The 24,753-nt window shown below is 49.0% G+C and overlaps 2 protein-coding genes across 3 annotated transcripts in view; one reads left to right on the top strand and one right to left on the bottom strand.

Annotated features, from left to right (window-relative positions):
- Positions 1–2,127: 2,127 nt before the first annotated feature.
- SRARP (steroid receptor associated and regulated protein) lies at positions 2,128–4,254 on the bottom strand. The gene is made up of 2 exons (XM_004741402.3): positions 4,111–4,254; positions 2,128–2,961 (listed from the first exon to the last, which is right to left on the bottom strand). The coding sequence occupies exons 1-2, from the start codon at positions 4,142–4,144 to the stop codon at positions 2,534–2,536; spliced, it is 462 nt and encodes a 153-aa protein (XP_004741459.1). The 5' UTR covers positions 4,145–4,254; the 3' UTR covers positions 2,128–2,533.
- Positions 4,255–15,087: 10,833 nt separating this feature from the next.
- ZBTB17 (zinc finger and BTB domain containing 17) overlaps positions 15,088–24,753 on the top strand; it is a 31,782-nt gene continuing 22,116 nt past the window's right edge. For both annotated transcript variants that reach the window (XM_045063813.1, XM_045063812.1), the window contains exons 1-2: positions 15,088–15,220; positions 17,165–17,251. The gene's annotated coding sequence lies outside the window, so the exon portion shown is untranslated. The remainder of the gene's footprint in view (positions 15,221–17,164; positions 17,252–24,753) is intronic.

The raw sequence follows: 24,753 nt of genomic DNA, 5'->3' as shown, positions 1-24,753 counted from the left end.
CACCCTTGCCTTCTGGTCCCAGCACAAGTGCGAGGGAAAGTTTTGTTTTGTTTTTCAGTAAACTCTACGCCCGACCTGGGGCTTGAACTCAAAATCCCAAGATCAAGAGTCATAAGCTCAGGGTACCCAGCTGGCCCAGTAGGAAGAACATGCAACTCTTGATCTAGGGGTCTTGAGTTCAAGCCCCACAATGGGTGTAGCGGTTATGTAAATAAATAAATAAATAAACTAACTTAAAAAAAAGAGTCACATGCTCTACCCATGGATCCAGCCAGGCGCCCCTACAGGAACTATTTTTTTAAAGGTAGGTCTGGGCATGTCACTCTCCGCTCACAATTTCCAACAGCACCTATCTTACAATAAAATCTGAAGACCTCATCACCGCCTGCCAGGCCTCACATGATGAGGTCCCTGCTGTGTCTCCGGCCACTGTTTCATGTGCACATGCACACTGTTGTCTTCCCCCAACCAGAGAACAAGCTCCTTCAGGGTGGGCCCTTGTCTGTCTTATCACGGCTCCAACTGAGGGTCTTGCCCAGAGCACACAGTAGGTGCCCAGTAAACACCTGGTGAGCGAATGAACACTCCAGCCAGACTGAGGGACTCTGTTCCTTCTTCTGGAACACTCCCTAGCCCTGTTCCCTTGCCTTTGTGTGGCTCACTCTCTGGTCACATCTTAGATACCACTTCCTGCAGGAAGCCCTCCCGGATCTCTTCTCCCCAGAGTGGGCTGGACGCCCTCCTTCAGCCCCAGCATTATTCTGTATGCTTTACTGTTGCGCTTATCAGAAGGCATAGTAACAGTCGTCTTCTTTTCTTGACTCCCCCACCAGGCAGGGAGCCCCCCGAGGACGGAGTTATGGCTACTCCCTCTGGATCCCCTCTGCCTCAGAGGGATTCCGCGGAGTGGAATCTCTGTGTGATCTCTTAGCTCTGTGCACCTCAGCTCCCTAACCTGAGCTTCCTCACACAGGCACGCCCAAGGATGTCGCTTCCCTGGTACAGAGCAAACCGCCAGTACAACTTGGCTACTAGGGTTTGTAGGAAACTAGCAAAATAGTTGTTAAATAAGTACGTGAACATTTAGCGGTTTTGTTTTTCAGAGAGGGAGGGGATAGGGGCAGAGGGAGAGGGAGAGAGAGAAACTTAAGCAGGTTCCATGTCCAGCACAGAGCTGATGTGGGGCTTGATCTCACGACCCTGAGATCATGACCTGAGCTGAAATCAAGAGTCAGACGCTTCACTAATGGAGCCCCCCAGGGACGTTCAGCAATTTTAACAAGAAATCCTGGAGACGTGCTTCCTCAGCTGAGTTGATAAAGCATTCCGCACACCGCCATCCATCTTGGAACATACACACAACCTCACACACACGCCAGTGACCCCGCTTCCCGCTGGGTAACGTGACTGCCTCTGTGAGGCAGGGACCCCCCCCCCACTCACCCCTTGTATCCCTATGGGCCTGGTATGCAGTAGCTGCTCAGGAAATAAGGCTCTTATGTATCTGATCAAACACGAAACCCCATTACCTTGCCGAGCCCCTCCCGTGCCCTCTCGACCGACAACTCCCCTTAGTTCCCATTTTGGGTCACGGGGCCCTGCCTGGGGGCCCGAATTTCCCCACCTGGTGTCCGGGTCTCCCAGGGACCCACACCCTGGCCCAAGAGCCAGGATGGCGACAAACAACTCATTGGGCCTGCCAGTCACCCTGGGGCAGCCTGATGCCATGCAGGTCGCCTCGGGACAGGACGCCAGCCAGGTGGCGGAGGGGAGGGTGGATTTTCACGGTGCCGGCTCCTTCTCATCTTCTACATCATACTTTGTGACCCGCTCAGAGGTCTTTCCCTCCCACCGTATCAGAAAATCTCCGTGCCTCCCATCACCTCCCAGCCCCGCACCCCATGTCAGGTCCTACACAGCACTTGTTCCATCACTGTTCAAAATCACCTTTATTGATTCATTTATTTTTTTAAAAAGATTTTATTTATTTATTTGACAGAGAGAGGTCACAAGTAGGCAGAGAGAGAGAGAGAGGAGGAAGCAGGCTCCCTGCTGAGCAGAGAGCCCGATGCGGGACTCGATCCCAGGACCCTGAGATCATGACCTGAGCCGAAGGCAGCGGCTTAACCCACTGAGCCACCCAGGCGCCCTATTAATTCATTTATTTATTTAACCCTTCACCCACCCCCACCGCCCCGAGGATAAGCTCCGAGAATGCTGTGCTGTCTTTCCTAGTACTCTGCTGAGCCTAGCATGCAGAAGATGCAACATTAGGATTTGCTGTAGGATGAACTAGTCTCTTTCCCTATGCAGGGACCTTAAGGCGAACAAAGATAAGTGGGAGGAAGGAGGAGGCCTTCGAGCGTGTACGTGACGGCTGCTTCGGATGTACTTGATCGTTCTAATGTTGTTCCTTGGCTCGGGTACAAAGACTTCTGCTTGGCTGGGGAAGGGGGGCTGGGTTTTGGGAACCTCAGTTCGGAGCTCTCCAGCCCGCTGTGCCAACCCCTCCTCCAGGGCCAGGCTCTTCTAGTTACTCTGCCTGCCTGCAGACACAGGAGGAGAGGGCTTTGAGCGAGCCGATGACCGTGCCCCAAGCTGAAGACCTTGAGGCCACAGCCTTCAAGGGATTCCCCTTGGCTTCAGGAGCCTCCTGGGGGACCTGTGGACTGACTGGGGAGGAAGCTGGGGCCACCGGCCCTCTGCGGGCTGGCTGGGCCCCCCCAGGGTGGGCCAGGAGTCCCCCACCCACAGGGGCCTCCTGAGTCAGGTGGGGCGGGTTTTCGCCACAGAACAAGATATAGGTCTTCATTGGAGGAGTGACAGGTCCTGGATGAGGACCGGAGGCTCGGGGGGGCACCAGGGGTTCCACCAGGGAGAGCTGTTTGCCACGAGCACAGTCGATAACAAAAGTGAGGTGAGCGGCAGGGATGGCCTTCGGGCGGCAGGCAGGCTTCCCACCTGGAAGGAAGGAGACCGAAGGCTTGTGTCAGCACAGTCCGTCCGCTGTGGTTTCCTTCATTCACCTGTTCCTTCCGCCGGGGTTTCACTGCCCAACTGGCTGACACACAAAGATGGTTAGAGAGTGGGGTCTAAGAGCATGGATTTCAGCACGAGGGAGACCTGAGTTGAAATCCCGGCTTTCCCCTACTCAGCCGTCTGCCTTCTGGAACAGAGCCCCGGGGATCAGAGCTTCTGTGTGTAGGAATTTCCCAAGTGGACTCTGGTATGCTGGCGGGGCCGGGGGGGGGGGGGGCGTGGCGCGTGGTGCTGAGGCTCTGCATTTTTTTTTTAAAGATTTTTTTTTATCTATTTGACAGAGAGAGAGAGACATCAGAGAGAGGGAACATAAGCAAGGGGAGTGGGAGAGGGAGAAGCAGGCTCCCCGCTGAGCAGGGAACCTAATGTGGGGCTCGATCCCACACCCCCGGCATCATGATCTGAGCCGAAGGCAGAGGCTTAATGACTGAGCCACCCAGGCACCCCGAGGCTCTGCATTTTTAGCGATTCCCCAGGGAATGCCCATGCTGCTGGTCCACAGACCACACTGTTGAAGTGATGAGGTCCTTGAACAAGAGGAAGGTCCTGCCATCTTTTACAGATGAGGAAACTGAGGCTCGGCTTGTGCAAATGGTGGTCCTCAGGGAGCACCAGGCTGCTCTCCCCTCCCTTCCCCGAAACAACCTCATCCCTAGCCCTGGAGGCCACTGGTAGTGCCTGGAGCCGTCTGAGGATCCAGACGTGCTGGCATTCCTGCAGTCTTACTTTTGTACCCTCCGGACTCAGCTCAGGGAGAAGCCATGAGCCAGTCCCTCCCCCTTATCAATGAAGCAAGGACCAGAGCAGATCCATGCAAATCCAGAGCCTGGACTCTCCAACAGTGCACTTCTTGAGTTACCTAAATAAATTCTCTTCGCTATGTGCTTTTCCTCACGACATAGTCTTGGAAGGAAGCTCATGTTCTGGTAGGTTCGTTAACACAGGGAATCCACCAAGCCCACCAGCCTGGCTTGAGAATCCTGGCAGTTCCAGAGAGGGTGTCTGCCCTGCCAAGCCCCACCTCAGCTGGTCCTTCTGCGGTGCCGAGGACCCCTGCCCACCACCTATTACCTGAGCAGGTCTCCAGATCTGTCTCAAGGCCCATGACTCTGGCGCTGGCTTGTTGGTCGCTGGGGGGTTTCGAGAGCGAGCGGTCACTGCTGCAGCCACAGTGGGAGAACTTCTAGCTCTGGAAGGAGGAGAATGCCTCAGGAGCTTTTCCCAGGATGTAGTTCCCCACCCAAGAATCAGACCTTTTATATTTACCAGACCGGATCCGGATCTGCCAGGAGCCGCAGGAACTGGCCCTGGGCAGCTAGCGGATCGCTTTGATGCTCAGGGTTATGTCAACAGAATTGTTGTCAGGTCACCACTGGGAGGCTGTTTTACCGAACAGACACCATTTCTCTCCACTCCAGCCACTTCCCACCCATTCTGTACATCAGTCTGCCCAGACTTCAACAAGAAAATGTATTTCTCAGGGCACCTGTGTGACTCAGTGGTTTAAGCCTCTGCCTTTGGCTCAGGTCATGATCTCAGGGTCCTGGGATCGAGCCCCGCCCGCATAGGGCTCTCTGCTCGGCAGGGAGCCTGCTTCCCCCCTCTCTCTGTCTGCCTCTATCCCTATTTGTGATCTATCTCTCTCTCTCTCTGTCAGATAAATAAATAAGTAAATAAATAAAATCTTTAAAAAACAACAAAAAAGAAAGAAAATGGATTTCTCACAACCCTGGATGCTGGGGCCAGATCAAGATGTTCACGGAATCTGTGTTTGGTGAGGACTCACCAGGGATTGGAAACGGCAGGGTCTTCATGGGGCAAAGTGGGCAGGGGTGCTGCCTGGAGTCCCCTGTATCTGGGTACCAACCTCTTCACGAGGACTCCATGCTCATAATCTAATCACCTCCCAAAAGCACCACTTCCAAATTCCACCACACTCGGGATTCCACTTCAGTATATGAATTTGAGGAGGACACGTTTATCGACAGCCTCTTTTAGTATATGTGCTGCCGAAGCGAGCACTCGACAGCCTCTTTTAAATCAACCGACTGTTTTTATTGAAAAAAAAAAGGTATTTACTTTATTAGCACCATTTTTTAAGGGGAGTGTAGTTGACGTGCAATATTGTGTCAGTTTCAGGTGCCTGACAGAGACGTAATGATTTGACATTTACACATAGTAGGAAATGCTCACTGCGGGAAGTGTAGTTACCATCTGTCACGAAAAAAAAAATTATTACAATATTATCAGCTACGGTCCCCATTCCCACACTTCACTTTTCATCTTTGTGACTTCTTCATTCTATTTTTAAGTTATTATTATTGTTGTTTTAAGATTTTATTTATTTATTTGAGAGAGAGAGAGCATGCGAGTGAGGGGGAGGAACAGAGGAAGAGGGACAAGCAGACTCCATACAGAGCACAGAGCCTGATGAAGGGCTCGATCTCACGACCCTGAGAGAACGCCCTGAGCCGAAATCAAGAGTCAGTTGCTCAACCCCTGAGATCAAGACCCAGCCACCCAGACACCCTGGCTTATTCGTTTTAAAACTGAAAGTTTGTACCTCCTTATTTTTATTTTTATTTATTTTTATTTTTTTATATTTTTTAAAGATTTTATTTGTTTATTTGACAGAGAGAGATCACAAGTAGGCAGAGAGTTAGGTAGGCAGAGAGAGAAGGGGAAGCAGGCTCCCCGCTGAGCAGAGAGCCCGATGCGGGGCTCGATCCCAGGACACTGAGATCATGACCTGAGCCGAAGGCAGCGGCTTAATCCACTGAGCCACCCAGGCGCCCCTGTATGTTCTTATTTTTAATTAAATATTTTATTTTTAAGTGATTTCTACACCAAAGGTGGGGCTCAAATTCAGAACCCCAATACCAAAACTCACAACCCTGAGATCAAGAGAGATACATGCTCTAGCAACTAAGTCATCCAGGCTCCCCAGTGTTGTAACTGGAAGTTTGTACCTCTTAATGCCCTTCGCCTATTTTGCCTAACTGCCCACCCCCCCCAACCCTCTGACAACCACCAGTTTGTTCTCTGTATTCGTGAGTCTGTTTCAGTTCGTTTGCTCATTTGTTGGAAATATACTTTGAATTGAAAATCAGTATTGTTTCATTAAATGTAACAGTATCACCTCTGTACATTACCAGTAACTCTGCATGGCGTAAGAATAGTGCTCCCCCAAAGAATAGTGCTCCCCCAAAGAATAGTGCTCCACCAAAGATAGCCCTAGGGCCATGCCCTAGGCCCCGGAACCTGTGAACACGTTTCCTGACACAGCAAAAAATGACTTCAAAAAGTGATTAAGGGCATTCCACTTCTAACATCAATTCTGATGTGTGTGTCTGATTTCTCCCCACGCCAGCAAGCGATTAACTCTACTCTGACACTACCTAGAGTCAGCGAGATTCTACAGATGAAGGGCTCATTCCAACATGACTGCCAGTCCCCCCACTGCTCATGCTAATTGTAATTCCACACTGTCCTCTGTGATTCTGATTTCTAGATCAGAGCTTCCCATGACCCCCTCTTATATGCTAGAGTGGCACACAGAAGTCAGTAAAACATTTTACTTACTAGATTACCAGGTTTTTTTTTTTTTTTACGATTTTATTTATTTATTTGACACTGAGAGAAAGCACAAGCCTGCAGAGCAGTTGGCAGAGGGAGAGGGAGAAGCGGGCTCCCCACTGAGCAGAGAGCCTGGTACAGGGCTCCATCCCAGGACCCCGAGATCATGACCTAAGCTGAAGGCAGACACTAAACTGACTGAGCCACCCAGGTACCCCTAGGGTTCTGTTTCATTTAGTTTATAGATTTTATTTATCTATCTGAGATAGAGTAGTAGCGAGAGAGATCACAGAGGGCAAGGGAGAAGGAGAAGCAGAGCACTGCTGAGCAGGGAGCCCGACACGGGGCTCAATCCCAGGACCCAGAAATCAGGACCTGAGTCAAAGCAGACGCTTAACCGACTGAACCAGCCAGACACCCCTAGATTACCAGTTTATTATAAAAGTGCGCAACTCAGGAACAGCCAGGTGGAAGAGATGCACAGGGCAGAGGGCGGAGAAAGGAACGGAGCTTCTAACACTCTGTAAGGCCACCATTCTTCCTCCATCTCCCCCAGTCTGTTCACGGAGGATTAAATCATTACCCATTAGTGACCGAACTCCACCACCAGCCTCTGCACCCTCCTTGACGTTGGTGGGTGGGGCTGAAAGTTCTAATTGGTTCCCCTGGCCACTAGGTCCTTAGGTGATTTAGGGTCTTTCTAAAAGCCAGGTAGGGGTTCCTGGGTGGCTCAGTGGGTTAAAGCCTCTGCATTCGGCTCAGGGCATGATCCCAGGGTCCTGGGATGGAGCCCTGCATTGAGCCCCGCATCACATGGGGCTTTCTGCTCAGAAGGGAGCCTGCCTCCCTCTCTCTCTCTCTGCCTGCCTCTACCTACTTGTGATCGCTGTCTGTCAAATAAATAGATAAAACCTTTAAAAAAAAAAAAAAAGCCAGCTCATGGGGTATCCCAGTGGCTTGGTCGGTGCAGCGTTTAGCTCTTGATTTCCGCTCAGGTCCTGATCTTGGAGCCCTGGGATTGGGCCCGTGTGGGGCTCCATGCTTGGTGCAGAGTCTGCTTGTCCTTCTTCCTCTGTTCCTCCCCCTGCTCACGCTCTCTCTTTCTCTCTCTCAAATTAACAAATAAAAATAAAAATCTTTTAAAATTTTTAAAAATAAAAGTTACCTTGTTAATACATAACAAAAGGTGCCTTTTCTGGGGAAGGAAAGTAAATCATGTTTTTTTTTTTTTAAAGATTTTATTTATTTATTTGACAGAGATCACAAGTAGGCAGAGAGGCAGGCAGAAACAGAGAGAGGAGGAAGCAGGATCCCCGCTGAGCAGAGAGCCCGATGTGGGGCACGATCCCAGGACCCTGGGATCATGACCTGAGCCGAAGGCAGAGGCTTTAACCCACTGAGCCACTCAGGTGCCCCAAAGATACCTTAAAAAAAAAAAAGATTTCATTTGTTCATTTGATAGAGCATAAGCAAAGGGGAGTGGCAGCAGAGGAAGAGGGAGAGGCAGGCTTCCCGTTGAGCAGGGACCCCAATGTGGGGCTCCATCCCAGGACCCTGGGATCATGACCTGAGCCAAAGGCAGAGGCTTAACCGACCGAGCCACCCAGGCGCCCCCAAAACACACCTTTCTTGCTCTCAGCACCTGGGCAGTTTGAAAGGGTGAGAGGAGTTCTGTGCCAGGAATTGGACAAAGAGCAGATAACATATATTTCTTATGATAAATCACATTGTCACAGGTGTGCACTTTGAAAGGAAGAGATTATCCTGAATTATTTGAGCACAATTCAATCACACTAGTCTTTAAAATTGGAACACATTTCCTGGCTGGGTTAGAAAGAGATGTGTTGATGAAAAAAAGGCCAGAGACAGGACGTGAGACTCACCTGTCATTGCTGGCTTTGAAGAAGGTGTAAAGGGGCCATGAGCCCAGGAATTCGGGCGGCCTCTGTAAACTGGAAAAGGCAAGGAAAGGGATTCCCCCCCCCCCCCCCAGGACCTTCATGGAGGAACCTCCCTGACAACATCTTAATTTCGGCACAGTGAGACCCATGTCAGGCTTCTGACCAACCGATAATAAACACATGTTGCCTTAAGCCACTAGATTGTGGTACTTTGCTATAGCAGTGACAGAAAACTGATAGTCCCTGCAAAAGCCAAAGAAAATACAATTAAATTCTAGCTGGATATTGTTGCTTGTGTGATTTGACTTAAAACTGACCGGGCACTTGTGGACACCTGTTCTCCTACGATCGTGTGATGAGAAGGGGAAGCCCCAGCTTCCCACCAATGCCATCACCCAGGTCTAACCACAAGAAAAATATAGGGAAAACAAAACCAAAGGACATTCTGTCAAATACCTGCCTGGTGCTCCTCAAGCAGTCAAGATCATGAAAAAATAAGACGGAAAAACCATCACGGAAGGAAGGAGACTAAGAGGACAAGGCAATGAAACGCTTTGTGGGATCCTGGATTGGATCCTGGAATCAAGAAGGGATGTTATGGGCGCACCTGGGTGGCTCAGTCGGTGAAGCCGCTGCCTTCAGCTCAGGTCATGATCCTAGGGTCCTTGGATCAAGCCCCACATCCGGCTCTCTGCTCAGTGGGGAGCCTGCTTCCTCCCCACTCTCTCTGCCTGCCTCTCTGCCAACTTGTGATCCGTGTCTGTCAAATGAATAAATAAAATATTTTTTTAAAAAAAGGAAATGCATCATTTTACAACCTCTAATGAAATCATTGATTCAGGCAAGGATCTTCAAAGGAAGGAACTGTTAAGTGGGAAGTTGATGGGAACTTTCCAAAAAAGGAATCGGGCTGCTCCCACCCAAACCCGCTATTGATCTTAGCACCACTGAGGGGGGCCCTGATGTGACTCAGCAGCATCTAGAACATGCTCTTACTGCAAATGTTGGACCTGAACCTACTTATCCCTCTCCCTTGAATTTGCAGGAAATGGAAGGAGAGAAGAGTTATTCAGATGACGCACGAGGAAGCAAACAGAGAAATCCAGAATGTGGGATGGTCTAGAGGATGTGATTCCAAAGGACATTCTTTAAAAAAAAAAAAAAAAAAAAAAAGATTTTATTAAAAAAGAAGATTTTTTTTTTTAAATCTTACATCATGGATACGTAAGAGTTGCGTGCTGAGCAATAGGAGGGTTGAATGACCTACTTGGGGTTTGCTTTAAAATATTTCGGAGCGTGGAAGGGGGTGCCTGGATGGTGCACTTGGTTGGCCATCTGAGTCTTGTTTCAGGTCAGGTCATGATCTCAGCGTCGTGAGATGGAGCTCTGTTCAGGGCTCATGCACAGGGGAGAGTCGGCTGAAGTTTCTCTTTCTCCCTCTCCCTCTGCCTCTGCCCCTGCCCCTCCCTGCCTCGTGGCTCTCTCCCTAAAATAAATAAATAAATCTTTTAAAAAATAGTAAATAGATAAATAAAATACTTCAGTATTTTTTATTTTTATTCACCCAGGGGCACCTGGGTGGCTTAGTTGATTGGGCATCTGACTCTTGATCTCAGTGCAGGTCTAGATCTTGGGATTGCGAGTTCAAGTCCCACATTGGGCTCCATACTGTGCATGGAGCCTACTCAAAAAAATAAGAAAGAAAAAAGAAAGGATGATGTATTAAGTATCTGTAGGCAAACAACTGTTGAATGTGGATGGTGGGCAAATAGAAAATATTTTGTTATTTGTATCTAGTTTAATATTTTATTATATTATTTTATATAGTCCTCTATTTTTTAAAAAAAATATTTCATTTATTTACTTGACAGAGAGAGAGATCACAAGTAGGCAGAGAGGCAGGCAGAGAGAGAGGGGGAAGCAGACTCCCCGCTGAGCAGGGAGCCCAATGTGGGGCTCTATCCCAGGACCCTGAGATCATGACCTGAGCCAAAGGCAGACTCTTAAACCCCTGAGCCACTCAGGTGCCCCTTTATTTTTTTTTTTTAAGATTTATTTATCTATTTTAGAGAGAAAGAGACAGAGAGTATTGGGGGAGAGGGATAGAGAAAATCTTAAGTAGGCTCCACACCCAGCCCAGAGCCCCCTGTGGGGCTGGATCTCACAATCCTGAGATCATGACCTGAGCCAAACTCAAGAGTCTGACACCGAACTGACTGAGCCACCCAGGCACCCCTTCTTTCCTTTTTTTTTTTTTTTTTTAAAAGTAAACTCTGTGCCCAACATGGGGCTCAAACTCATGACCCCGAGATCAAGAATCACACACTCCACCACCTGAGCGAGCCAGTATGCCCTATTCTATCTAGTACTTTATAACATTTTCAGAATGGACGTGAATTTAAAAAGTGTATGTGAAGGATGACTGTGAAGAGTGAAGAAAACCATTTCATGACGAACAGGCAAAGAAAACATCGTTGCATTTATAAGTTAATAATATATTGTTACATAGTTCATGATTTTCAACCTGTGTGTGATCAAATTGATAAGCTAAATTGCATAAATAGACATTTTTCAGTTTATCTACAGCCTTTCAAGTTTATAGCCACACAGTTAGCCAACCATTGAAGTTCTCCTGGTTGGGAAAAGACCCACGTGTAAACGATAACTGAGCTTTGGGACATTAGGGTAGGGGGTGGGTGAGGTTTTGGCTGGAGACTCCAGAGACAGTGAGGGGCCCCGTGTGTCCCTCAGACAGCTAAGGGGAGAGGGGATTGGACCGGAGAGGAGGAGTGGGAGGGGGTGGTCTGAAGTAATAGACTGCAGCAACACCCCCCACCCCCACCGCCCAACCAGTAAGAAATCAGGCAACCAGCATCCTTCACTCATTTCAGCAGCAGGGTATACTGAGCTCCTGCTCTTGGCCACCTAGCCTGAATTTGTAGATTTCCTCTTTTGGATTGTTCTAAGGAATTTCTGGCATCTCACCTTCATTTAATGAAGACCACTATTGGGTCTCAACTATCAATCAACCAACTGTGCTGTTAGAACCATTCTCAGCTGTTGGATCTGGGATGTTAAAAACCCCAGGGTCTCTTGGGTTCACTAATATTTATAAATTCAGCCAAGTTTAATCTTATGTTCCTTCCTTAGACTTAACATGTCTAAGTTACAGGTATATTCTCTACGTTTCAGCACACGGATTAGCTGGGGTTTGCTTCTTTTTAATTCCCCCTCCTTGCTTGCTTGCTTTCCTAAATCAGTAATTCACCTCTAGGTCAGACCACGTGCTTGTTCCCTGGGGCACTTTGGACTGGGGCAGATCTGGAAACCAATAAAGGATAATGATCTCTGAGTGGAATCAGCATCTCTTTGCAAAGTAACTTCCTCAGATAAGGACCTACGTGCTTTCCAAGGAAAGCAGGATCAGTCTCATTCAACGAAAAGAGGGTGCTGCATCCAAGGTAAGAGTTTCACTGAATTTTGGATTTGGAGAGGTCAGGGAACTTAGTCTTTTGCCTCCACCCAAACACCCCCCATCTTAATTGCTAAGTGCCACTCGTTCCCATTCAATGCACCTAGCCAGCCTGTGAATACAACTTCTATTGTAATTGTATTACAATTCAGCAGTCCACAGGATCAGCTCTGTCCAATTTTTGGCTACATAAGCCCTGTAGCTACAAGAGAGGAGATAACGTTTTTAGAGTTGTCAGGAATGGCCCTTGTTTCTCTGGTCCTGTCTTGAGCTGAGAATTTAAACCCTAAATATTTCCTTTTTGAATGTCTTCAGTGCAATTATAAATAGACAGCCTACGTGATAGTCCTTACGGTCCTCCTCCTCTAATGGTAGGTCGTGGCAACTACTCCATCTACTAAAGCCTATCTTTATTAGGCACGTTCCCCCAGGCAACAATACTTAACTGTGATAAGTGATAATATCCTTAATGCCTTGACCCCCTTGGAGGTCAGTTTCCTGCAGAAATAGAAACCTTGCTGGGCATTCTCTTTAAACTTTTTATTTTGAAAAAAAAAATGTAGGTTCACATGCAATTGTTCTTGTGGGTTTTTTTTTTTTAAGATTTTATTTATTTATTCAACAGAGAGAGAGAGAGCACAAGCAGCGGGAGCGGCAGGCAGAGGGAGAGGGAGAAGCAGGTCCTCTGCAGAGCAAGAAGCCCCATGCAGGGCTCTATCCCTGGGATCATGAACTAAGCTGAAGGCAGACTCTTCACCAACTGAGCCACCCAGGTGCCCATGTTTTTGTGTTGAGAAAGAGAGAGAGAGCGTGCTGACCGCAGAGCCCACAACCCTGAGATCATGACCTGTGCCAAAATCAAGAATCATAAAGAGTCGAACGCTCAACTGAGTGAACCACCCATGCACCCCAGTTCACAAGCCATTGTAAGAAACAATACAGAGCGATCCCACCACCCGTATTCACCCACTTTCCTCCGTGCTCTCATCTTGTGAGGCTATAGTACCATCATATCACAACCAGGATATTGACAGCGATACACAGTCAAGGTACAGAACATTTCCATTGTAAAAGGATCCTTCATGTTGTCTTCAGACTTCTTTTTTTATTTTATTTATTTGACAGACAAGATGACAAGTAGGCAGAGAGGCAGGCAGAGAAAGAGAGAGAGAGGAAGCAGGCTCCCTGCCGAGCAGAGAGCCTGATGCGGGGCTTGATCCCAGGACCCTGGGATCATGACTGTCACCACCTGAGCCGAAGGCAGAGGCTTTAACCCACTGAGCCACCCAGGCGCCCCTTCAGACTTCTTTTTAAGCAGAAAGGGATTTAATACAGAAAATTAAGTGTTTAACATTATCACGGGGGTTGAAAGAAAGGTCTCTAGAGGGTCCTCTAGTAATATGACTCCCAGAACGCCATAGAACTCACCAACCAGAGGCTATTACTTCTGCCACAATCAGGAAGATAAGAAATCAAGAAGTTATCCCCGAGATTATTGCATTCAACATATCACCGGCAAGATCACCATGGGTCTAAATTTGGGACTAGAAGCTGGTTCCCCCACACTAGAATGCTGAGTTTGGCTGTCACCATCTCACAGGTGTGTCTGAACACTCCTGAAGCTGGAGACTAGCCGCCATGTGCTGCTGCAAACCCTCACATCTGCGTGACCTTGCTTGCCAGCAGCAACCAGCTAACGACGGGAGGACAAATAGCTACTGCCTCCCTTCTTCCTTCCGTCCAGTCTTACTAACTGGCAGAATCCATCTGCATCTGGAATTCTAACTGCACCTGAGTCTGGGAAATGGAATTTTACCTTTTTAGATTCTGGAGGAATAGACGTTAAGTCTGAGCTGACTACATCCAACACAGAAGGACACAGAGGTGTATTTGTGTCCTTTGTGTTAGGAGGACAAGAGGGGTCCTATCAGATTTGCTATGATTTTCCTGTAAAAGAAAAGGGTGAAATCAACTGCTGCTGAGCTTTTTAGGGTCCCTACTGACTGTGAAGGGAAGAGGAGTGACTTGGCCAGACCGACATTTGTTGAAGTTCCTCTCCAGGCTAGCGATCATGAATTTGTAGGGAACAGTCTGCCCCTTAGGGTACTTTGTCCAACTGTGCATGGCTGTTTGGGTGCCAGCAAAGAGAAAAGGCGTGCTTGGATTTAGTGAGGGTTGGAAAGCTTACCAAATCCATGTCACAGAAAGACAAGAGACCAAAGAAGTTCATGGTGGTGGCAAGAGTGTTATTAAAACCCATGGGAAGGTGCCAGGGTTGCTCAGTCGGTGAAGCGTCTGCCTTTGGCTCAGATCATGATCTCAGGGTCATGATCTCAGGGTCCTGGGATTGAGCCTGCTTCTCCCTGGCCCTCTGCTCCCTGCACACATACACATACACTCTCCCCTGCCTGCGACCCCCACCCCCAGCCAGCTCACGCTCTTTCTCAAATAGATAAATAAAATCTAAACAAAACAAACCCTCCTGGGAAATAAACAGGATCGGGAGTAAAGCAAAGAGAAAGCCCACGAACTGTGAGGAAGTAGAGAAGTCAATGGTGTAGAGGTGCTGCAAAGCTGGAAAGAGGCCACAGGACTGTTCGAGTCTGCAGACACTTTTGTTCCCAGCACCCTCCTTCTCAGGCAGGCTAATCCTGGATCTGCCCTAAATAGGAAATGGGGCAATGGTTGGCTCAGGAGGCAGAAAAACATAAGCGGGGATCTGCAACTTGGGAGCCACAACTAGGTTCACGTCTGTGCTCCTCCACTTCTAAGACACTTAACAATGGACAATTCATTTACTCTTCCTGAGGCTCCGTTTTCCCTTCAAAAAGGGGGAGAAAAAGACGATCCATGGTTAGCGAGAAGACTTAATGAGATCATGCACGTAAAGTGCTTAACACAGTGCCTGGCACACAGTAATCGCTGAACGCGAGAAAGCTGTTACTGTTATATTTGGAATAGAAAACCAAGGAAGGGTTACAATGAGGACAATTCTGAGTGCAGAAGTACTGTAATACAGAACTTCTGGATACGTGAGCGCATGCGCCTGTCCGCGGTCCTCGGGGTAGCGCAAGCGTTGCGCATGCGCCGGAAGTTGCAGCCGGGAAGCCAGCGAGGTCGGTTCCGCCCGACTCTGACATGGCGGCGCCCTTTGTCTGCTGTGAAGTGCCGTCCCCGGCCTTCTCGCGGCCGTGATGCACCTCCCTCTACAGTGGGGTCCGGGACATGGCAGGTGAGGGTCAACAAGCGCCCGGGGCTGGCCGAGTCCCAGGAGCTGGGCGGAAGCGGCGAAGGATGGGGCGCGGCGGGAAGCCGGGGACGGTTGTGTGGGGGAGGGGAGGGAAGTGGAATGGGAAGGGAACCCGGACTGGGGGGACCCCACGGGGCAGGAGGGTGCGAGGCAGCTGGGGTGGGGGGCGCCGCCAGGCGAGCGGACGCGGAAGGGGCGAGCGGACCCGCAGTTCCTGCGAGGGAGCGCGGGTCGCTCCCCGGGTTGGGTGACACCCCAGCTGGCAGCATCTCCGCCCCCGCCGCCTGGCTGTCACCGTCTCTTGACCCCCCCCCTCCCCCGCGCGCCGCGGCGGGTGGTCGTTCTGCGGCCACAGGGTGACGGGGTGCCGGGACAGCTCACTTCAGCGGGTCGGGGCCGGAGGGCATGGGCCTGCCACAACCAGGAGGTGCTGGCAGAGTGGGAGGTCCACACTAACCCCTGTATGAGATTATTTCATTCATTCCTTCCTTCCGCAGACGGTGGCCTGGCACCTGATAGGTTGTGAGGATAGAGCTAGTGAACCGGACCGACTTGCTCCTGGTCTAGTGGTTTCAAGTGTGAACTGTGGAGCCTGGCAGCCAGGGTTTGAGTCCCGGCTCTCTGCTTCCCAGTGGTGTTCTGAAGCACCTTGGGTTCCTGCTCTCTGCCTCAGTTTCCTCAGACCTAAAGCAGACATAGCAATAAAACCTGCCTCCTAAAGTTGTTCTAAAAGGCCGTAGGTATAAAGTGCTGAGAACATTTCCTGGCACAAAGTAAATGCTCTCTGTGTTCATTGCTGCGATTATTCGTTTCACGATCCGGCCGGATGGATGGAAAGCAGAAAACTTGGAAAGAGTAGAGGCACCTCACTCAGTCTAGGCGAATCCAGGCAGGCGTCTGCTCCCCAAGAAGCAGAGACCAAAATGATGCTTAGGAGAGTGGAGGCAAGAAACACTCCCCAGTTGAAGATGGGGTTTGTGAGAAAGATTAGGGGCCAGTGTAATAATTAAGTTTTTTGCCTAGAGACAGAGCTAAGAGGTAAGACTAAAGAAGCTGGCCAGTGGACTGGTCCTAGGTGACCTTGTAAACCTAGTTAAGGACTTGAAGTTTTAGGTTAATGGGAAGCCATTTAGGAATCAGAGGGGATTAGAATAACCACCTGGCTGTGTGAAGGATGTGGTGAAGCGAGCCGGCCTGGAGTAATCCAGGCGAGAAATGAGGGCGGTCTCCAGTCAGGTTAGAGGCAGAGGGTGGAGAGAGAGGTTTTGGAGAACTGACAGAACTTGGTGATTTCTTAGATGAGGGAGTTAGAGGCAGAGAGGTGTCAGGATTGACCTCCTCTTCTTGACCGGTGGGTGGTGATGCCACCCAGTGTGATAGGGAACAGGATGGGGAGCAGGTGTGAGAAGGGAAGATACATTTAGTTTTGAACATGTGGAAAGTGGTGCCTGTAAGACATTCCAGGGGAACGTCCAGTGGTGAGGTAGCAGTTCTCATTCATCAAAAGTCCCTAAAGTTGGGGGGGGGGTGTAGTCACTGAGGGTGAGGGTATGAAATGAGAAGCGAGGGCATCTGAGACATCCCGGGGGTGATGCTAATGCTGTAGCAACTCGGGAACCTGGGCACAGTCTTGTTGCTCTTGCTTTTTAATGTTTCGTTATGTCTCTTGGTGAGCAGGTATTCTGAGTGTAGAGACTGGGAGTGGTTTACTCACCTTTATGTCCCTGGTGTCCAGCCCCGGGTCTGGCATGCAGCAGGCCAGTAACGATGCAGAGAAACTTGTACTGAGCGCTTACATGGTGCCAGGCTCTTGGCTCAGGGCTCCGGGTTTGCCTGTGTTTCTTGGATGCGTGAAAGGGCAGCTTTTAGGGAGCAGGTGCCTTTCGGGTTCTCATCAGATTTTCTGCTTGGGTGTCTTTGATTCAGGTAATGAGCTGGAGGAAGAGAGCCAAGCTGGAGTTTACGCAGACACACTGTCAGAAAAGAGTAGCCTGGGCTACTTGGAAATCTGAGGTATGTCTGTAATGCTCAAGGATGAAACAACCCAGGAGGTCAGTTTGTTTGTCCTTCTTCTCTAGGCTCAGCGTGACTCAGATCACCCTTTCAAGATAGCTTTTTCTTTCAAGTTATATAGTAATGACAACATCTGAGTTTGGTTGGGAAATTGTGGCTACAGCTACATCATTTATGCTTGGTTTACCAACAAAGACCAGACTAGGGCAAATGCTCACACCTTGTTTTAATCACGTACAACCTAACCTAACATGCTCCAGCAAAGCAATTCTGAAACACAGTGGCCAAAACAAACTCGAAGTATATTCCTCTCCTCTCATCGAACGTCTGGAGGGCAGCCAGAGCTGGTAGGGCCTCCTGCTCTATTCTGTGAAGTATCCAGGAACAGGGTTCTAGTGATCATGTGGCTCTCTTTGCTCAAACCCAGGCTTGCATCTCATGGTCAAATTTGGCTGCTGTAGCTCCTGCCATTGTGTATGCACCCCATCTGGCAGAAAGGGAAAGACAGAGTGGGGAGCACATATTCATACCTTTTAAGGTTCTAATGTTTAAAGATACATATTTTTGTGCAGCATGTCCCCAAACATAAGCATCTGGTGTACAACCAAAAAGAACGAATCATGACTGTTCAGGCTGGAGGGAAAGCTGGCTGAGAGAGCCTGCTGGGTCCCCTGTGTGACTAAATTGCTGTCTCTGAGGCTTGGCCCCAGCCTCAGGGGAAAGTCCACGGCATCGGTGGAAGAGGCGAGCTGCTCTGGCTTTGGGTGGGTTGATGTTGCTTGGGCCCCGGGAGTCCAGACTCGTGGATGTATTCAGCGTTTTCTGGGGTAAGTGCTGGGGATGTAGACTCGATGCTGGGCGCAGGGAGCTCTTAGCCATGTGGATGATCACAGTCTAGTGCAAGGAGCAGCGCGGGGGAGGCACAAAGGAGAAGGACGCCGGAGCCTGGAAGGCCCTGCCGGAGCCCGGAAGATTCGGAGTGAGCACCCATCCGGGGCTCCTCAGACAGAGACAGCGAGGACTCTGGTGTCGAGTGCGAATCCCTGCCTGCCCGTGTCTTGACTCTCTGAGGGCCAGTTACTTCACTGTTGTACCTCCATTTCCTCATCTGTCTGACAGGGCCGACAGCATCTAGCTCACAGGATCGTTTAGAGGCTCCTGAGAGATGAAGAGCGTACTTCCCAGGGTTTGCCATGTAAAGGGGACTTACCTCCTCCTGCGGGGCGCGGGGTGGTTCGAAGCCAGGGAGGCCGGCGAGGGCTGCAGTCCACGAAGGCCCGCACCCCTAGGGAAACCGGGTTGTGGCCTCCCTGAGGGCAGGAATTATCCAGATGGCGCAGAGGGGATCAGCGACTGCTCTGTGAGTTCTACCAAGCTCTCCGATGAAAGGTGTCCCTCTGTGGATTCTCAGAGAGCATGCTCTGAAAGGTCTGGTGAAGGGTCCTTTGGGAAGGGAAGGATTGCCTCTGCCTGTTTAATTCCCACAAGCTCAAATGCTTCTGGAAAGCCTTCTCCGGGTGCTGCCTGGCTACCCGCTGCTGCTGAGGTCGGAGCTCCTCCTCTGTTGATTTCTTAGCACCCTGTCCTCATCTCCCAGTGCATTCGGGTCTCCCATTATAATCGTGGGTTCCTTTGTCTCCCTCTTGGCCCACCAGCATCTCGCAGGCAGAGACCGGGGATCATTTCTTCTGGTAGCCCCACTGTGTACCTCATTTCCCGGGACATAGCTGGTGCTCAGTAAACATTGTCGGAGGGCGGGTGCTCAGCCTTGCTAGGCTGAAGGGGGACTGGCAGTTGGGCTGATCAGAACTCCGGTGTGATGTGCGGTTGGCGTGCTATCGCCAGAGGACAGGATGGGTGATCTGATGTCTGATGGTGGATCTCGTTTCTGGCGGGAGTGTGGACATAAACTTGGTGAGCTGTGTGACCTGACGATGAGCGTTTACGTCGGGAGATGGTTTTTCTGTCTTTTTCCAGTAGAGCATGGTTTCTCAGCCTTGACATTATTGATCTTTGGGGCTGCATAAATCCTTGTTATGGGCTATCCTGTGCACTCCAGGATGGCTGTGGCATCCTGGCCTCCACCCAGAGATGCCCGTAATACCCACCCACCCACAGCTCTGGTGGTGGAACGTATCTCCAGACACTGCCAAACATCTCCTGGGATCAGATCATCCTCAGCTGGAACCCCGCAGTACTTCTAAGTCAGGCATCCCTGGGCTTGGACTAGTTCTTGTACTTATCGGATGTGTTCCTTTGGGCAAAATACTCGGCCTCCAAGCCTCAGTTTTCCCAGCTGCAAAGTGGGGATACTGATGACTTCACCCATAACTTTACTGGCTGGAATTATCGAAGAGGTGATGGATGTAAAATGCTTATTGGAGGGGTGCCTGGGTGGCTCAGTGGGTTAAAGCCTCTGCCTTCGGCTCAGGTCCTGATCCCCGAGTCCTGGGATCGAGCCTCGCGTCGGGCTCTCTGCTCTGTGGGGAGCCTGCTTCCTCCTCTCTCTCCACCTGCCTCTCTGCCTACTTGTGATCTTTGTCTGTCAAATAAATAAATAAAACCTTTTTTTCTCTCCCAAGATTTTATTGACCTGAGCCGAAGGCAGAGGCTTTAACCCACTGAGCCACCCAGGTGCCCCAATAAATAAAATCTTTTTTGAAAAAGTGCTTATTGGAGCCCTTGACCCATCATTGGTGACTGGTGTTAGGTGTTAGGAGAAAAGGACCCTTGAGAGGGTCAAGCAAGAAAGTTTGCAGAGGAAGAAGAAGAATGTTTGGTAGAGGGATATGCACAAGGTGCACAAATCAGGAGGTTCTGAAGAATGCAGCGTGGAGGGGCATCGGGTGGCACCGCTGGTTAAACGTGTGACTCTTGGTTTCCACTCAAGTCGTAATCTCAGGGTCGTGGGTTCAAGCCCATCAGGCCCAGCGCTCAGTGCAGAGTCGGCTTGAGATTCTCTCTCCCTGTTCCTTTGCCCCCTGCCCTCCCGACTCATTCTCTCTCTCTCATGTAAATAAATGAATCTTTAAAAAAAAAACAACGCTTGGCTTCTGTGCCTGACGCAGTTCCCCTCCCAGATAGCTGTTAGTAGTATCTGCGGGTCCTTCCAAAGCTCTTCTGTCCATCGGTCTGTCCCTGTGTTGTCCTGGGAAGACCGTTTTTAAGGAGTCACATGGTTTGATTAGGTTGCATGGGCGGAGCCCCTGTGGGTCTGAGGGCAGCGGTTGTGGGCGGGGCTTCGGGGTGCGGCCAGTTTGCTGTGTAAAAGACTAGGAGGCTCACTCTTTCCCGGAATTCCTCAAAGGGTGGTGCCCGGGTGGTGGTGAGAAGGGACCCAGACTCCCAGACATCGTGTCTCGGCAGGGTGGCACCACAAAAGGGAGGGACCCAGCCCGAGAGAAAATGAAAAACTTCAAATACATTGTGTGCCCAAAACATGTTGTCTTCGAGACTATTATCTCCTTTTGCCCGTCACAGTTTCTAGATGACTGAAATAATAAAGGTCAAAGAGGAAGCCTTTCAGCACTGAGGGGTTTCTGGGTTGTCTGCAGGCATGTGTATTGAGTGTCAGCACGGGGGCCTGGCCTTCTCAGAGGTGCTGGAGCCAGCAGCAGCTTGACCTCAAGTCCAAGGGCTACTCCCTCATGTCATCACCACCGCTTCTACAGGAATCCAGGGCTTGGGCTCAGGGAATCAGGCCTACTGGTGGGGAACTGGAGACTGAAGCCTTGAGCTTCAAAGGAAGAAAGCCAAAGGTCTGTTTAGAATGGAGAGTTGCTCACTCCTGTCTACACAGCCGGCTGCAGGCAGAGCTCGGAGGGGGAGTTCCAGCTGAGGGCGGGCGGGACTGGCCAGAAAGCAGATGTGGTGAGTCTTGTTGTAGCATCAGAAACCTGCCAGAGGACTTGGTGAGGAGAGCTGACACTGCGGGACATCCAGGCGGGTTGTCGAGAGAGTAAATGCTGCGAGCCCTCATCACAAAAAATATGTTTTCTTTTCCTTTCTGTGTCCCTATGAGAAATGGCCTGAACCTGCCGCGGTCATCATCTCACAGCACATGGGAATTCAAACCATCCAAGTTCACCTTCAGCGGACACAGTGATGTGTGTCAATTATTTCTCAGTAAAACTGGGAAAAAAACAAACCAAAAAAGAAAGAAAAGCACCGAGCTTCTTATCCTAAGAGCCCTGGCCGTGGAGCCCGTCTCCCCACCCCACCCACACCACTTCCCATGCTGGAACTGTTCAACCAAGAGGCCACCTTCCTGTCCCGAATGGGAGGCGCTGCCGCCCAGCGGGAAGCTGTGTCTCCACCGGCTCCGAAGCCTGGTGGGTGAAGCCCTTCTCATTCCGGTAGTCCCAGGGCGGCCGTGGGCCCGGTCACGGACTTTCCTGGTTCACTGTAACTACGCTGCCCAAGTTCATGCTTCCAAACATTGTTTCAAGTCAGAAAGAACATTGTTTAATTTTGTAAGTTGTTAAATATTGAGTAGATACAAAGGAACATGCACAGTATAAAGAATAAAGATACAAGGAAACCCATGTGCCCAGCAGTCAGTTTACAAGTAAGAATGTTACCATTAGCTTTGGACGCCCCCTCCCTGATCCTGGTCGTCTCACCCCCAGGTCATTGGAGTTTTGCTTTTATCACTGACTTGCCTTTCTGTAAAGTTTGACCATGTGTGTTCGTATTCCCAAACAATGTATTGTCTCATTGTGCGTGCCATTGAACTTAACATAATGGCGTTGTTTCCTTTGGTGTCTTATGTGGTTGGCTTGGCGTGTGTTCTGGAGGGTAATCCATGGTGCCCATAGTTGCACTTGGCTTTCTCAGACGGATATGTCCCATTGCAAGAGAATTTATTTGTCCTTTCTCTTGCTGACGGACGTTTAGATTGTTTTCGGTATTTGCTGAGACAGTGATGCTATGGACGTTTCTGGAACGCACATGCCACGTCTGCAGGGTGTGGACCCAGGAGTGGGTCACATTTGGGTCGAGCTTCAGCTCGACCAAATAATGCCTGACTGTTTCCAGAATGCTTTCCCCAGTTCACAGTTGAACTGACAATTCTGCTTGTTTCACATCCTCCCAACTCTGGTTTTACTTGACTTGAAAATTTTTAGCAGTCTGATGGGAGTGATATCTCATGTGGTTTTGATTTGCATTTTCATGATTATTAGTGGGCTAAGCATCTTTTCATATACTTATTGGTCACTCAGGCTTCAGCTTCTGTGAAACAGCTGCTTAAATCTTTTGTTCAGCTTCCTTTCCCGTTGTCTTTTTCTTGTATATAGACTTCTCGTTTGTTTTTGGTTTTTATTTTGTATACAAATCCTTCATTAGTTATATGTGCTTTAACTCCCTGTTTCCATTTTATGGCTAGTATTTTCACTGGAGGTTTTTTTTTTTTTTTTTTTTAAACAAATTCTGAATTTTAAGGTTCATCACTGTTTTTCTTTTATGGTTAGTGCTTTACGTTCCTTTTGAAGAACTTCATCTCTACTTCAAGTTTATAAAGGTAATCCCCTAAGTATTGTCTTCCAAACATTTTGTGATTTTGTGTTTTACATTAAGGTTTTCAGCCCATTTAAGATTATTTTTGTGTGTATTATGAGGTAAGGAGCTCATTCTGTTTTTTTAGTAAGTGTACCAAATTGTCCTAGTACTATTTATTGAAAAAATGCATCCCTTTCTTGTGGATCTGTGTATGTCACCAGTAACCATTATAATATAGTGAGTGTCCACAAATGTGTGGATCTGTTCCTGAGCTCTTTACCATTTGTTCTCTATCTCTGTCCTGATATCACACTGACTTAATGACTAAATTTTTATGTAACAGTTTCTTGGCATCTGGTAAGGTCTTGGCCCTTTGCTCTTCCATCTTCATTTTATTTTAAGAATTTATTTATTTGACAGAGAGAGACACAGCAAGAGAGGGAACACAAACAAGGGGAGTGGGAGAGGGAGAAGCAGACCTCCTGCCCAGCAGGGAGTCTGATGTGGGGCTTGATCTTAGGACCCTGGGATCATGACCTGAGCTTAAGGACTGAGCCACCCGGGCGCCCTATCTTCACTTTAGATTGTGCTTGTCAAATTCCATAAAAATTGTTGCAGTCTTTTATTAGCATTGCTTTCATCTTACTCCACATCAATTTGGATAGAATTAACATTCTTAGGATATTGAACCTTCCATGAACATGGTATATCTCTTAGTTTATATAACTTACCAAAGTCTAACTTTAGTCTCTCACACCCTCCTCTCAGTTAAGGATCTTAGCACACTTTAATTCCCATCACTCCTTCCTTTTATTCTGTAGGTGGGTATTTTAGTTCTTTTTAAAATTTTAGAAGACATCATTAGCTCAGTATTGTTTAGATTTACTCATTTATTATTGACTAGATCTCATCCCTTTTTGCATTTAATACTTTCATTCTGGCATCATTTTTTATCTGCCTGAAGTGTATCTGCCTGACTTAATCATTATGATGTGTGAATTTGGGCTCTCATCTGTTTGGGGGCCATCTAGGGATTTTACCCTCCTCCCATTTGATGCCAAGATTTCATATAGACAGTTTTCTGTGCAGTCTTTTTTTTTTTTTTTTTCCCCACTGACTTGTAACTCTCTGTGGCCCCAGCTTTATTCTGGAGGGCACTCCCATAAGACCTCTGCCCTTGGGAGGGAGAGGGAACCCCTGCTTGCTCTGTCCTGCAGATGGCTTTGACGCCCACCCTCAAAGCTTCACTTGCTCTCCATACTCCAGCCTCTGCTTGACTTTGTTTGACCCCTCAGTGTTCCTTACTGACTTGCCAGTTCTTTGGTGCATTTTAAAAGCTGTCTCACAAGTCCTCTTCAGCCTTTGTAGATGTTTGCTCTGAGACTTGGCTTGGGTACCTGCTGTGCCATGCCTCCAGAAAATCAAGATGTTTCTGAGTCTTAATTTTGTGTTTCATCTGGAAACAGATTTGAATGAAGACTTAGTGATGTCCACTTAGGGCTTTTATGAGATGTTTTGTAACCTTATTAGTATAAGGAGAAGGTGTGGGTAAGTGCCAATTAATGAAAGAGAATTTGCCCTTTGGGGACAAGCTAAGGATCTGTAGAGCCTAGTATTCCATGTCTGTCTATTTGTCTATGGAAATTTTTGTCTTTTTCTGAAGTGGAAAGTTCTTATCTTTTAGAGTATCTGGACGTGGCCTTGAATCTGGTGTGTCAGTGCTACCTAGGTCTGCTGACAACCCCTTTAAGCTTGATTGGCTTATCTGCCAGCTGGGGGCCGTTGGGGAGCCTTTCCACAGGATCACTGCTGGGATGGATGAAGTAGCCTGTAGCCTGCAACCCTTTGCAGGCAGCCCCGGCAGCCATTCCCATTACCTCTTCGGAAACAAAGAGCCTCTGATTTCTGTAACCTCCCGCTGCTTCACAGGGTGGCACTTACGTATTAGCAAGGCTGTGTTTTCTCTGGGCGCAGCCACGCAGCCCCACAGCCCTACCCACAGC

This window comes from Mustela putorius, unplaced genomic scaffold (genome assembly GCF_011764305.1).
Source record: "Mustela putorius furo isolate JIRA1106 unplaced genomic scaffold, ASM1176430v1.1 tig00003853_pilon_pilon_pilon, whole genome shotgun sequence".
Lineage (NCBI taxonomy): Eukaryota > Metazoa > Chordata > Mammalia > Carnivora > Mustelidae > Mustela > Mustela putorius.
Note: the sequence above shows the minus strand (reverse complement) of the source record. Positions and strands in the feature narration are given on the sequence as shown.

What these genes read in the sequence shown, in the direction of transcription:
- SRARP (XM_004741402.3), bottom strand. Translation starts at nt 4,144, where the DNA reads ATGGGCCTTGAGACAGATCTGGAGACCTGCTCAG. An exon ending in AGATCTGGAGACCTGCTCAG is followed by an intron (nt 2,962 to 4,110) that starts GTAATAGGTGGT and finishes CCTTCCTTCCAG; the next exon opens with GTGGGAAGCCTGCCTGCCGC.